Raw genomic sequence first — 13,555 nt, 5'->3', positions numbered from 1 at the left:
ATATAGCCTAGATACCTGTACATATTAGATGATCAGATGATTTACAGTTCTATGTATTATGTCATGTTTCATGTTTTTGTAATGTTTCATACAGTGATGCAGGTCTACTGCAGTGAATAGGCTAAATAAAACTTTGATCATTTTTATAGCCTACTACTGTATAGTTTACTTTGGCCTTGGTGCCCTGACATGTGGCCTTTGTGCCCCCCACCAAATATGCCCAACTGAAGGCCAAGTGGCCTTGCCCCCAGAATGGTGAAATTCCAAGCCTGGTGCTTGCGTTTCTTTAGGAATCCGCCACCTTGGTTTGTATAGAAATGAATATTAAGTGACACATACACGTAAGAGGTTGGAAATACGGGACGGTTGGTAATAGCTGACGTTCCTACGGTATATGGTTGACAGGTGTACACAGACAGGCACACAGACACAAATAATACAGGGCCATCGGCACACGGGTCTGTGGTCTGGTCTAGAACCTCAAAGACAAAAGCAAACAAACAAGTTAAACAGCTATACCCAAAACTAGGAATGTCTACAATTGTACAATTGTTCATTACAACTTAAATATCTAAGTCATGTTGAAGATGAAAGATGCCCCCCAGAGTGTAGCACTGGCTACTCTAGCTGTTGGCAGGGATGGACAAAAATACATCAACATGTATTCAAATACCCTAATTTTAAGTCAAAATACAATGTATCAAAATAAAATACTGTATTTTTGCATTTTGAAAGTACTAAAATACTCTTTAAATGGGGCATGATATCACTTTGCAAACATTCCATATCTGTCTATTTAATCTATTCCTTCATCAGCACACTGACTCTGTTGATTATGTGGACAGTGTTTGAGAACAACAGCTATTAGTTTTACCAAAAATATGTGGCAGTATTTTACAAAAATAGACACCTATAAACTATTTTGATACAAAATACAAAGCCATTTTCTTCTTTAACAAAATCAAATACAAATGACAAAATACTATTTTGTATTTGAAATACTTGTATCATTATAAATGCATGTATCAGACATACTGCCCATCCCTGGCTGTTGGCTGCAGCAACTTGACCTACCAATTTCTTTTGTGTTTGTGTTTTGTGTTTATGTCAATTTTGATGCAATTTGACCACTTTGCTATGTTGCCCACTCAAAATTTCTACCAGCCCACCCAAATGGTTGGCTGTGAATAGTTGTCATTTACATCGACTTAGGTACTAAGTCAACATTACAGCACACGCAGAGTTTGAGGAGTCTGCAGCAGTGATATAGGAATATCATGGCAATAGAGGCAACAATATTGGCAAGTGCACAGTGACAAGAAAAGAGATCATCACCCGGTGATACACATGGGTGGTTTGCTACATGTCTGACAGTTAGCACAAGCATTCGAACAAGCACATTCAGGACTGAGGGTCAATGAACAGTGGTAGCTCACTGGCTCAAAGTAAAGAAAGTTCAAGAAGTCACACCTGAACTTGTGAAGTGGTACAAACTAACCACCAAACATTACATTACATTACATTACATTACATTTGGCTGACGCTTTTTAACCAAAGCGACTAACAACATGGTAAACAGTAAGTTTTTAGAACAGTTCTCACAATTTTAGGACAGTTTAAAAAAAACATTAGAGTACAGTAAGAATAAGTGCGTCGGTGAGTGCTGTTTTTAACAGTTACTTGTCAGTTTAAAACGGCTGGTGAGTGCTAGGATCAGTAAGACTTGTTGTAAGTGTTGCTATGAGAGTAGATGTTCTCTAAAGAGCTGGGTTTTCAGGAGTTTTTTGAAAGTGGAAAAGGATGTCCCTGCCCTTGTAGGAACTGGCAGTGTGTACCAAACATACTGAGAGCCACAGAATGTGGGCTTAAAGCAACCCAATGCAGTTCTATTACCTTAAAATAACGGCTTCAAACTCTGACATATAATTTAGAGAATGAAGTCTCTGACATCAATGAAGTCTCTGTCAATGCATGCCCAGAATATTACACTGTGTAAAGCTGTTGATCAGGTAGGATCATCAGGAGAAATCGTCGGACATCCATTAATTTTGTTATTCAGCACCCCTGGTCAAAAATAGGTTTGCGCGCGCCTGAAGTGATGGTTAAAATTCTGTTGGGGTGTGTGTGTGTGTGTGTGTGTGTGTGTGGGGGGGGTATTATGTTACTCATCTTGCTCTGGATAATCAGAATCTCTGATCACAAGTGTGCAAATTACTTATTGGTTTTACAAACAATATTTGCCAATATTTTTAAACTACAAAAATACACACCTATAAAATATTTTGATACAAAATATGAAGCCATTCTATTTTGCATTTGAAATATGTAATACGTGTATCATAAATACTGCCCATCCCTGAGAGTAGACATCACTTGTTCTGAGATAGCCTACCATCTTTGGTTGTGGAGATGATGCAAAATATAGGCTTAATTCAGTGGAACATTTGGTTGCCACGGCGACCTTTAGAGATTTTTAATAAGGGTTTTATATCTGAAAATGTCCAGGGCTCCAAACTGTACAAGTTCACTAAGTTTCATGCCTTTATGAAAGAATTTGACCTAATTTTTACACATCACCTGTACTATGAAAGTTCAGTAAAACTGCCAAAGGTGCAGCTTTTTGCCATTGACCTATGCACAAATAATTCCAATTTTGACAATGTTCCACCACTTTTCTGTTACAAGTTTTGGGTTTGGTGATTTTTTCTCACAGATTGCCTAGACTATTTGGCTTAAAGAAGACCCAGTTAGATTGAAACATTTTTTGAGGTATTTTTTAGCCATTTGTAGCCAGAATGCGGACGTTCATTCTTCTTTTCATCTTACTGTGTACTCTGTCCTGCCGCTGGCCCAAAAATAGCCTCTGGCCTCTGCTAAACACACCTTGGATGGGGAGGTCATAGTTTCACATATGCCTTGCAAATATTTAAAGACAGCATCTTAGAAGCCAAGCCCAGGAGATGTGGTTTCAGCTATGGGCAGTGTTTCCATGTGAATGTTGTCCTGATTGAACCATTTAGTGTTAGTATTTTGGATGCATTGGGTATTCAAACTCCTATTTTGATTGTATGGCAACCCGCATTTTTCATGTCATTGCAATTACAGTACAATTCCACCCATTACCAAATTTCAGCTTGTAGGCTAGTTGATCAACGTTTAGCCTTTAGCCTATAGCCTATTTTTTCCATGAGAAAAATCAACACCAAAACATACGTATCTGTAGCCTGTACGTATCTGTAGCCTGTTTGATTGCGTCCTTCGCGTGAGTGAGCTTTTAGGCTACTATTTGCCTGTGTGCGTGTGTGCGTGTGTGCGTGCGTGCGGGGAGGGAGGGAGGGGGGCCCATTCAGATTTTGTGCCCAGGGCCCGTGGTCATGATAGTGTGGGGCATGCAATCATTTATTCACAAGTTTGGACTCGGATGACTACAGTAATAATGTATTTCTGGAATGCTCGGAACAGGAAATTAGGCCATATCTCAGCCTAACCTTTTCAGTAAAACTGGTAGCTACTCATGGTCATGAATGATTGTCTCGATGAACTTGATTGTAAATACTGTTTGTAGATTCAGTGTCTGTTTCCCACTCTATGGTTTGTATTAGTATTTTTCCCAATGATGTGGTTATCAATATCAGGAAAGGTCTCTCTCTGTCAGGCACAAGCCTACACACACATGCGCACACACACACACACACACACACACACAAGCACTATTTTCACAACCTCTGACTCTTTTACTTGTGCTCAAAATCAAACACTGCTCACAAAGTGATCAAAATGATGTACACTATCAAGCAGTTAGTAAACAATACACTAGAAAATAGAAATCACATTGTTCAAAACATATACAGTAGTTCCCAGGGAGAGGTACATTTTTACAGTATTGGCTAAGGTAGGCATTTCCAGGTATGTTGCCAATAATTGAAGCACATGTATATCTGTTAAAAGGAAATGCATTTCTTTATGTATTTTCACTTTTCAGAATACATTTGTTATTTGATATCACTCTGTTCTCAAATTTACAGGGGAAGCCAGGTGTGTGTGTGTGTGTGGGAGAGAGAGAGAGAGAGAGAGTGAGTGAGTGAGTGAATGAATGAGTGAGTGTGTGAGTGTGTGTGTGTGTGAGTGAGTGAGTGAGTGAATGAGTGAGTGTGTGTGTGTGTGTGTGTGTGAGAGAGAGTGTGTGTGTGTGTGTGTGTGTAAGTGAGTGAGTTGAGTTAGTGTGTGTGTGTGTGAGTGAGTGTGTGTGTGTGTGTGAGTGAGTGAGTGTGTGTGTGTGTGAGGAAGAGAAAGAGAGTATACACTTGGGTCTGTAGTGCAGCCTAACCGTCCAGAGTTATTATGCAATTCCTATGTGTTAATCATTTATTATCCTTTTTGAAGCCAATATAAAGGTTGCCAGTACTGCTGGGTCATTTCCTGAACTGAGACCATTTTGTGCAAAATTCCAGAATTGAATTGAAACTGGCTCTTAAATTCGAATTAAATTCTTGAATTTCACTTGCATTTCAATTGAGGTAGCAAACAGGAAGCAGAATTGCAATTCGAATTGTGCACAACCCTGACTGAGACAGCTTGTAGGATCTCAGTGAAGGTAAGTGTGTTGCTTGCTGGGAAATGTGAGCGTGGTTGCTCCACATCCCAGGTATCGATAACTGCCGCTGAATGAATTTGATATAGCACTCAATGGCCGTGGGAGGATTTGTTTGTGAGATAGGTCAAACACTCATATTTGACAGCACTCAGTTGTGTGTGTGTATGTGTGCATGATTGGCTGCCATGTCTCTCATTGACTATATTTTATGCTTTGGGCTTCAATTTGTGTGTTGTCAAGACAGGTTCTAACTGTGACCTGCACACTTCTTTTTTCTTTGTGTGAGGATTGTTTGAGTTGTCTTTGGTTCAGAATCAGTGCCACTGTCTGTATATGACCATAAAGCTAGTAAGAATGTGTCTGATCCTGAGTGTGTAGTAGGGGTTAGTGTATTTCGAGTAGCTAACTTTGACTAGTTTCTTATTTGCTTGTAAAGGTCCTATACAAAGAGCATGGAAAGCCACCAGCATTTAGCTCCATTCCTATACTAATTTGTGCATACATCGGTGTATATATCAGGATGTGCTGGAATGGTTTTAGAATATTGTCTGAGAAATGCAGTGTAGGAAAAAGCCATTTGTGTCTGCTTAGTTTATACATTTTTAGGTGATAGGCTTGCTGCAGTGCTTTTTCCATTAGAGGGCAAATGCCATTGCTCAATGCTCCACTAAAATGGCAAACATCATGGTGCAAGAATGATTATGCAATACAAATCACAATTCTTTTGGAGTAATACAATGATAGAATAATAAAACATTCACCTCCATGATTATCATAAATAAGATGTCATGGTGGAAGTAAACAAACAACACTTGAGCTTTTTAATGAGCCAGACAGCGCTGAACATTTATTGGGGCGGTGAAGTGAAGCGTACAGTAAGTGTTTGAGAGAGGCTGTTTAAAGAGGCCGTAAGGGCCAGAAGATGATGCGGAGATCGGAGGAAGTATAAAAGCTACGCTGCTGACAACTGAGTCAGCAGGTCGTTTTTTTGTGGAAGTGCAACATCCTGTGACTCATAGAGGCAGCGTAGAGCTGAAATGTGCCATTAGGAAAAGTGAGGCGCCAGACATCAGTCACTGTGATGGAGCCGCTGGCTCCGACTCTGGGCCGGGTCAGGGCCAGCTCTGTGCCAGAGTCAGCTGCGCTCTGGAGAGCCTTTCATCAACTCATACTGTGATCCCCACTTCCAGCCAGCCCGTATCTGAATCGGCACTTTCCTAATGCGCTTACTGTATGTCGAGTTGTTTGAAATTGAGTATCGCCGTGCTGCTGTGTCCCTCTCCACGGGTCTCTGAAGCTCACTTGAGTTTTTTTGTTTGTCTCGCGGTATTATGTCACAAGCCTCTTTGGATAAAACTGTCAGTCAGAGGGATGAGTGTTAGTGTAAATTGTCTTCTGTTGGGAACCTGTGGTGCATCTGTAGCCCTGTGCTGCCTGATGTTGTAATTACAGCTTAGTTTTCTTTCTGGAATTACTGTCGGCAAACTCATAAGAAGTGCTTTTCTGTCAACTCAGTGTGTGTGCTCAGCGAACAGTGAGGACGGGCTAATCCACTATGCCCATTCATGCCACCCGAGACACCCAGACGGATGAGTCCCCAGAGGAATGTGTGTGTGCTAAAATACTTAAAAATATGAGACAATATTTCCTTTCTTGATTTTATTTTGTCATGCATGGAAATAATGGAGAAGTGTGCGGACTCCTTTCTCCTGCACCTGGGATATGCACAATGGCCTACATAAGGCTTTGCTCTTCTCAGTTTTCTCATTATAAAAATAATTAAAAAAGATGAAAAATAAAAAAGAGCCTTGATGAAAGTCATATATGCCTGGGGTAGAGAGCCTCAAATCAATTAGACTCATGTAATCTTTGGCCACAAGATGGTGCTGCCATGCTTTATGGTCATCATGGACGAATTATGAACTTTCAGGCCCCTGGGCCCAGATGTATTAAGGGCCCCCCACTAATTGTCACATATGTTGGGGGGGGGTTTGGGGGTCCTCCCCCAGAAATGTTGTAACTTATTTGATGTGATTTCCTGTATTCTAGTGCATTTTGGTGATGGCCAATACTAAATTCAGTCAGATTCATAGCCTACATCCTGATTTGTTGATATTGAGGCAATGATTCATGCAAAGGCTTGAGCTTCAGGGCCCTCTGACCCCTTGGGCCCCTGGGCCTGGGCCCGGTAGGCCCGTGCAGTAATCCATCCCTGATGGTCATCAGATGCATAGTTGAAGAAATGCAGGTCGCAGCTTCTGCTGGTGGTTGATTGTGTTGTGGTTTGTCATGAGCTCATGATAAGCGCAGTGCTTATCTGCAACTTGGGAAACATAAGTTAGCTATTTTGAGTTAGTGCTGATTGTTGGCAATGTTTGACCTACATTTTGCTGTACTTCTCTGTTGACATAGTTAAAATGAGCATAAACGTCATGGCAGCATGAACTTAAGACTTTATATTGTATTTCACACAAATAATCAGTTAAACAAATATTCATAGTAAACAACATAGTTATGCAACAAAGGCAAAGGTTGAATCTCTGTAGTAATACCTTACTAGACCTGACTCAACCTGATACTAGACTGAGCTTTACTCAGTACAGACTTACAGCATGATAAAATTGAACTGCAGACACATAGATGGAGTATGTCGTTGATTTGAAAAGGAATTTAATGTAAGACTGTAAATTGTTTGATAGACATACATTTTTACCAACTGTAAAGTTCAGAGTTTGCTTCCAGAATGACCAGTACTTGACCTGGCTGACTATCAGCAGTTAGGTAGGAATTGTTACCCTCGCATCACTATTGAAAACATATTCATGAGACTGCACCATGCCGCAGTTGTGGGGAAACGTCAGCTACACCAACAACTATGTGACAACAAGATGGCGCAGTTATGCTTTCAGGCCATCAGAGGCAATGCAGCTGTTGAAGCTGTGAACAAGATGATTTAATATTGGGCAGCCCAAACTTTATTTTATATAAAAAAATATTGTCTGAAGGAGGTCAGCCTAGAATCACTCACTCATTTTCTCACACAGCTGTTAACGGGCAGCCGCTAAAATCACTATGCAATCACACAACTGAGTCATAGCATAGCATAGTAATATGACTATTACTATTCTCTTCTTCCCTCACTCACTCTCTTTCTTTCCCTCACTCTTTCACTCTGTCTGTCTCATTTAGAACACTGGAGGTCAAACATGGGCACGATTGAAGAAGACAACAATAACAAGGCTTCTCAGTCATCACAGAAGGTTTGTTTGAGTGTGTGTGTGTGTGTGTGTGTGTTTGTGGGCATGTGTGCGCACATACCAAGTATCTAGTATATGTTAATGGGCAAGGCTTCTCAGTCATAACAGAAGGTTTGTTCGAGTGTGTGTGTGTGTGTGTTTGCGCGCGCGCGCGTGCGTGTGTGTATGTATGCGCAAATACAAGTATCTGCCGATGTTAATGACTGTCTCACAATGACCCTCAGAGGTTAAAGATGTTAGTTAAGTGAAACGGTCCAGCCATAACCTCAGCTGTAAAACCCACATGCTCTCTCTGAGTGTCCAGAATTGGTCCACGTGAGCAGCTAGAATGCACTGCCTCCCGTGGTTCTTATAAGCAGGTCAGTGATTGTAACAGGTGAAAGCACTTGACACAGAAAATGGGAAGGGGGTTGGGGGTGAGGGGTCGCAGGGGGGACTCGGCATAAAAGTGGGCCAGTTTACTGTGTGTACTGCATGTGACCATAACGTATGTCCAGTTAAAGCAACACCAAAGCACTTTTTCTGTCGCACGCACGCTATTTGTTTATCCAGCACTGGCTTTGGAAATAACGAGGTCTACAGACAAGGTAGAATATGTTGCATGATTTTATGAAAGTATGATGTATTGCGACATCAGAAGCAAGTCAAATTTGTAGTTTCTTATGTCTCATCATTCCATCGAACTACAGATCCGCTACCCGATCTGGCAAACTTGCATAGTGCGGTTATAGCCGATAGAGGGTCGCGAAGAGAATGCCGTTCACCCTGTTACGAGTTGATGAACCACTGAAACGATTTTGGAAACAATATTTTACAGTAAGGTACAAAAAACTCTTTGGTGTTGCTTTAATTGACCTAGCAGTCATGCTCACTGGCGTTGCCCTCTCACAATGCTTGACCTTGTCCCACTTACATTCAGCAGCCTCTGCATTATCTTATCATCTTTATGGGGTCTCTGGTGATACCATTCAGTGTAGTTAATCCTATGAAGTTACTAGCGTTATCTCAATGAAATAGATACAGGTTGGGCCGTGTCTGGTACAGTCAAGGTAGTTTCTTCAGATTTGGGTAAAAGGGTCAAGGGATATTGATGTCTCAATTGCAAATAAGGTGTTTTTTATGCATCTTTCCTCACGAGTGTAGTTGAGCCGATCAGGTATTTCACTGTTGTATGTGAGTATGTGCAGCTGTATTCAGACAATAAAGCACAGAAGTGTTCTGATTGTAATAGGAAGTGCCTGGACGTGATTAGGATGATTATGCACATTAAGGATGATTATTCACATGCATGTTCAGCGACAGCTCTCCTGTCTAGATCGGTCTCCACTGGGGATTCTAATGGCCAGGAAGTTCACAGATTACCCATGCCAAGAAGCTGTGTACATGGTGCCTTTTCCGCATCACAACTCACACATGCATGTAGAATTTGTCTCATGCCTACTGAGTCTTGATTATAATAGCATCCTGTCAAACTCAATAAAGTTTTCTAGTTTGAAACACTTGCCCTGATTTGACCTGCAAGCTTGCGGCTTTAAAGTCGTTGTCCTAAAATAATCCCTTTTCTAAGGCATTCTATCATTGCCATCACAACCCAGAAAAAGCAAAATGGCCTTTAAGATTAATTTACATTGGTGCTTTGAGCAAGCATAATTTAGATTCAGTGAATGAGGCCCCTGTCCCGGTCCATGACGATCAATTTTTAAAGAAGTATCTGAGTGTAACACAAGCCAATTAATGTGAAATTAGCTTTCCAGTTGTAATTAGTCAGAGGTTTTGATCATCATAAGTGTTTATTTATTTATTTCCCAGATATGGATTTGTTCTATGCCGGTCTTAATTTAAATCAATAGTGAGAAGAAGTTGTCGCTTGGCTTGAATATACTACATAGGCAGTCTGCTTTGTGTTAGCAGAAAATAAATATGTTCCCTCACATTGTTATGATGACATGGTTTGCATTCTTGTTTGTGGTCCTTGAGCAAAAGGTGGTCTTTATGATTATGTAATTGAATTATCATTCCATTGAATTTTCCTCCCACTCTTGTTTGCCGAAGCGGACTAAGCCACTCTTTCGCTGTCACTCAAATCACACGCTCATTTCCGAGTCTAAAAATACATCCCGGGTGGCTCGCCACCGTGCTGGCTTCTTCAGGAAGCAGAAGCTGCAGCCTTGCTTGCCGAGTGAACTTTAGCCTGAAGGTGTCAAAGCCACCACCATTTATTCTAGCATTTTCCCTTCTCTCTCTTTCTCTCTCCTTTCTTTCTCTCTCTCTCTCTCTCCTTTCTTTCTCTGGTTCTCTCTCCCTCTTAGGTCTTTCCTCCTTGTAGAACTTTTCTCCTCTGCCCAGCTCACTGTGTCTCATTATGATTCCTTACCTCTGCTGCATGCTGTCTTCCCTCCCCTGCTTTACCTTCATCTCTGCTTTTCTTTTCTTTTCTTTTCTCTCTTTCCCCCTTTCTTTCCCTTCTCCTCTCTCCCTACTCTCCTCTCTGTGGTGGGCTCCAGGTGTGGGGACTGTCACAATAGTGCTCTGTGTGGCACAGTGTGCAGATCCCAGGCATGCTCAGGCAAACTTGCTACAGCACTGTGTGTGATTAAAGACACATCCAATCCAGGAATCTTGTCTTCCTACCTGTGTCACTGTGCATTCTTTGACTGCGTTTGTGGCGAGGGACCATGTCTATAAATTAGCTTTAGTGTTCTTGAGGTAACACCTAGATAGCGAAGGTTGTAGGAATGTACACACTAGCAGATATAATTCAGTAAGAACAAGCATTCATATTTGCACTGTATGTGCATGGTTGTTTGGGCAAAGTGTGTGTGTGTGTGTGCGTGCGTGCGTGCGTGCGTGCGTGCGTGTACGCGCACGCATGTGCATGGATAGCAGCCTTTTCGAAATCATGCCTGTGAAAAGAGCATCTGTTACACATGGGCCGACAGGCTGTTGAATAGCATCTGACAGGCCTGCTTGTATTGCTCATACCCCATTCAGATGTTTGCCATTAATTAACATGGATTTGATTCGCAGATGTCACCTCACATTAAAAGCCATGAGTCACAAACATCAGTAATGGATGGGTGCCAGTCGTCATGGCGTTGGAATGTTTTTTGCTTATTTGTCAAGTCTGAAATCCAATCATCTGCAATTACGTCTCTTTTTGACTCGTCAGTGGCATTGCAATGCGTATGAAATGCTCACAAGGGTCTACTAATGAAGTGGCTTGTTTATCTCTAGTGCTTGTCGTAAGATCAATACTGTGAGTTCATGATACTATCAGTCAATTAAAGGAAGGCAGCACTGGTGCACAGGAAATACATGGGATTTCAGTTCCCCTTTCAAAATGATAATTTGCCTTAAAATAGTTGCAATAATAATTGTAAGTGTATGCTACTTTCCAAATTATCAGCTTTGTAAAAACTGTTTATTTATCATTTAGTATTTAGCTGTGCTTGTTATGAATGTTCTCAAAATTAGGTAAAATCATATCTGACTGTACCTCACTTTAAGTAACTAATGGGTACATTTGGTATGCCAATATGCCAGCATGTAGGATAGTATACGTAATTTTTCTGAAAAGTTCAAAGTTTCACAGTTTAATGATACATTTATGCAAAGCATGACCGCTTTAAAATGCAATATAAAATCTGTCTTGAAGAGTGAGAGAGAGAGAGAGAGAGTGTGAGAGAGAGAGAGAGGCAGGCAATATTTGAACACTAACATGCAATTTGGGCTTCAGGTATAATGAGGCTTCAGAGTTTGTGGCTTTCGGCTTTGTGGCCTCCAGCCCTCCTCCCATACAGCAGATGGATGTGGACCATATAGAGCTTAGTGTTTTATTAGTTTGGACCATATAGAGCTTAGTATTTGATCAGTTTGGACGATATAGAGCTTAGTGTTTTATCAGTTTGGACGATATAGAGCTTAGTGTTTTATCAGTTTGGACCATATAGAGCTTATTGTTTTATCAGTTTTGGTTAGGAATCTAAATAGCTTTCTTTTCTATTTTGTTGACTGGGTTATCAGCCACCATCTGCACAACATGTTTCTGGTGTATCTCAGAGGCAGCTACTAGGTTGACCTCTCTTGAAGACACATTTATCATCTCTGATCTTGAGATAGCTTAATTGATGCTTGATGCTAATTGTATTTAATAGCAATTAAATCCAACTAGCGTCAAGTGCATTAAGTCCATGCGGCTTGTTGTTTACAGTTAAATGTGTTGATGTCTCTCTTGCCTTCTCAGTCTAGCTGTATTTCTTTCTCAGTTCCTGACATGTCTCTGTGTGTGTGTGTGTGTGTGTGTGTGTGTGTGTGTGTGTGTGTGTCCACTCCACAGGGCCTGACCCTCTGTCTAATAAGTGCAGCCTTCTTTGGTGCGCTGGGCTCGTCTTTCCTCTACGGCTACAACCTCTCTGTAGTCAACGCACCCTCAAATGTGAGTACCACGATTGCTTTCTCCCCCTTTCATACACCAGATGCGTCAAAAGCTTGGTCTTCCCAATGACTCAGGCATCGGAAGGGGCTGTCTGAGTTTACATGTCAGGTGAAATGACCCGCTGTTTTGATCCAAAGGAATGGCACGTCTTCTTTGTTTTGCCATTTAACGAAGTGCTGTCACTCGGTTAGTTCTGCTGTGATTGTTGTTTAATGAAGCCTCTCATTCGCTTTAGCACAATCAAAAGTCAGCCTCTGGAGCCGTTGATAGTCAATGCTGTGTGAAGTCAAAAGGCAATCCAGATTTGCACAGTTTGGATGGCTGGGAGGATGGGGGGTGTTTCTAACACTTCTGACACCTTTGATTCAATCGCTGGCTCGCTTGGGCTACAAGCTCCATTCAATAGGGCCAAGCACCGTTGCAGACTCTGACCCTATTGTGTCTGTAAGGATTATTATTATTATTGGGGGCGAAGCAGCGAAGCAGCGAGGCAAGCCACAGTGATTCTACGTTTTCTTATTATTATAACGAAACGCTCATTTGCCATTGAACCATACAGTAAACAGTTGGGAAATTTGGCACATTGATTCGGTGCAGTAATATGATTAATTTCACTAAGTTTCATGTCAAGTGCTCTAGCGCCACCATTGTGTCAAATTTTGCATTACATCTATGCGGTTAACGTTTCAGCCGTACACATTGAGGTATATTTGGAATACTTGGATGAAGCCGAACTCAACGCACCCCATGATGTCAATTTCCACCATATTGGACCATACGCCATATTGGATTTCATCAAAAACACTTAAAAGTTTTCAGAGGTCACAAAATGTGTCTGATTTTCACGAAACTTGACGCAGATCATCGTCAGACCATGACTCATAAAGGCATTGCTTTTTGGAGCCATATTCAAAACCTCTCGGCCGTCACAACCAATCAAGTTTGGCAGTAAGTGAAGTAATATTTCAGCAAAGCTTTTACGTATCAAAACCAAACTCAATACATGGGGTCAGGACCCAATAAGGAGGATGCTCAATACATTTGATGACTTTTCACCTATAGGTGGCGCTATAATAAGCAAAATCACGTTTTGGCCTGTAACGGGTGATGTGTTTGGAATTAAAACTTACTAGTGGTGTCTGTTAATACTGTGGGAAGTCCTAAATCCGACAGATGTGAATTTGTGACGTCAACATAATTGATCCGGCTGCCATATTGGATTTAATCAAAAACCCTTAAAAGTTTTCACAGGTCACAACGTTTATCCGA

The 13,555-nt window shown here is 41.3% G+C and overlaps 1 protein-coding gene across 3 annotated transcripts in view; it reads left to right on the top strand.

Moving 5' to 3' along the window:
- The window catches only part of slc2a9l2 (solute carrier family 2 member 9, like 2), a 168,653-nt gene that overhangs the window by 9,263 nt on the left and 145,835 nt on the right, over window positions 1–13,555 (top strand). The window contains exons 1-3 of one of the 3 annotated variants that reach the window (XM_042075285.1): window positions 3,876–3,892; window positions 7,784–7,854; window positions 12,188–12,286. In XM_042075285.1, the coding sequence (XP_041931219.1) occupies window positions 7,801–7,854; window positions 12,188–12,286 (153 nt within the window). In that variant the 5' untranslated portion in view covers window positions 3,876–3,892; window positions 7,784–7,800. Of the gene's footprint in view, window positions 1–3,875; window positions 3,893–4,417; window positions 4,595–7,783; window positions 7,855–12,187; window positions 12,287–13,555 lie in introns of those variants that run through there. The other 2 variants (XM_042075283.1, XM_042075284.1) reach the window with 2 other exon arrangements.

This window comes from Alosa sapidissima, chromosome 20, assembly GCF_018492685.1.
Source record: "Alosa sapidissima isolate fAloSap1 chromosome 20, fAloSap1.pri, whole genome shotgun sequence".
NCBI classification, from domain to species: Eukaryota; Metazoa; Chordata; class Actinopteri; order Clupeiformes; family Clupeidae; genus Alosa; species Alosa sapidissima.
Note: the sequence above shows the minus strand (reverse complement) of the source record. Positions and strands in the feature narration are given on the sequence as shown.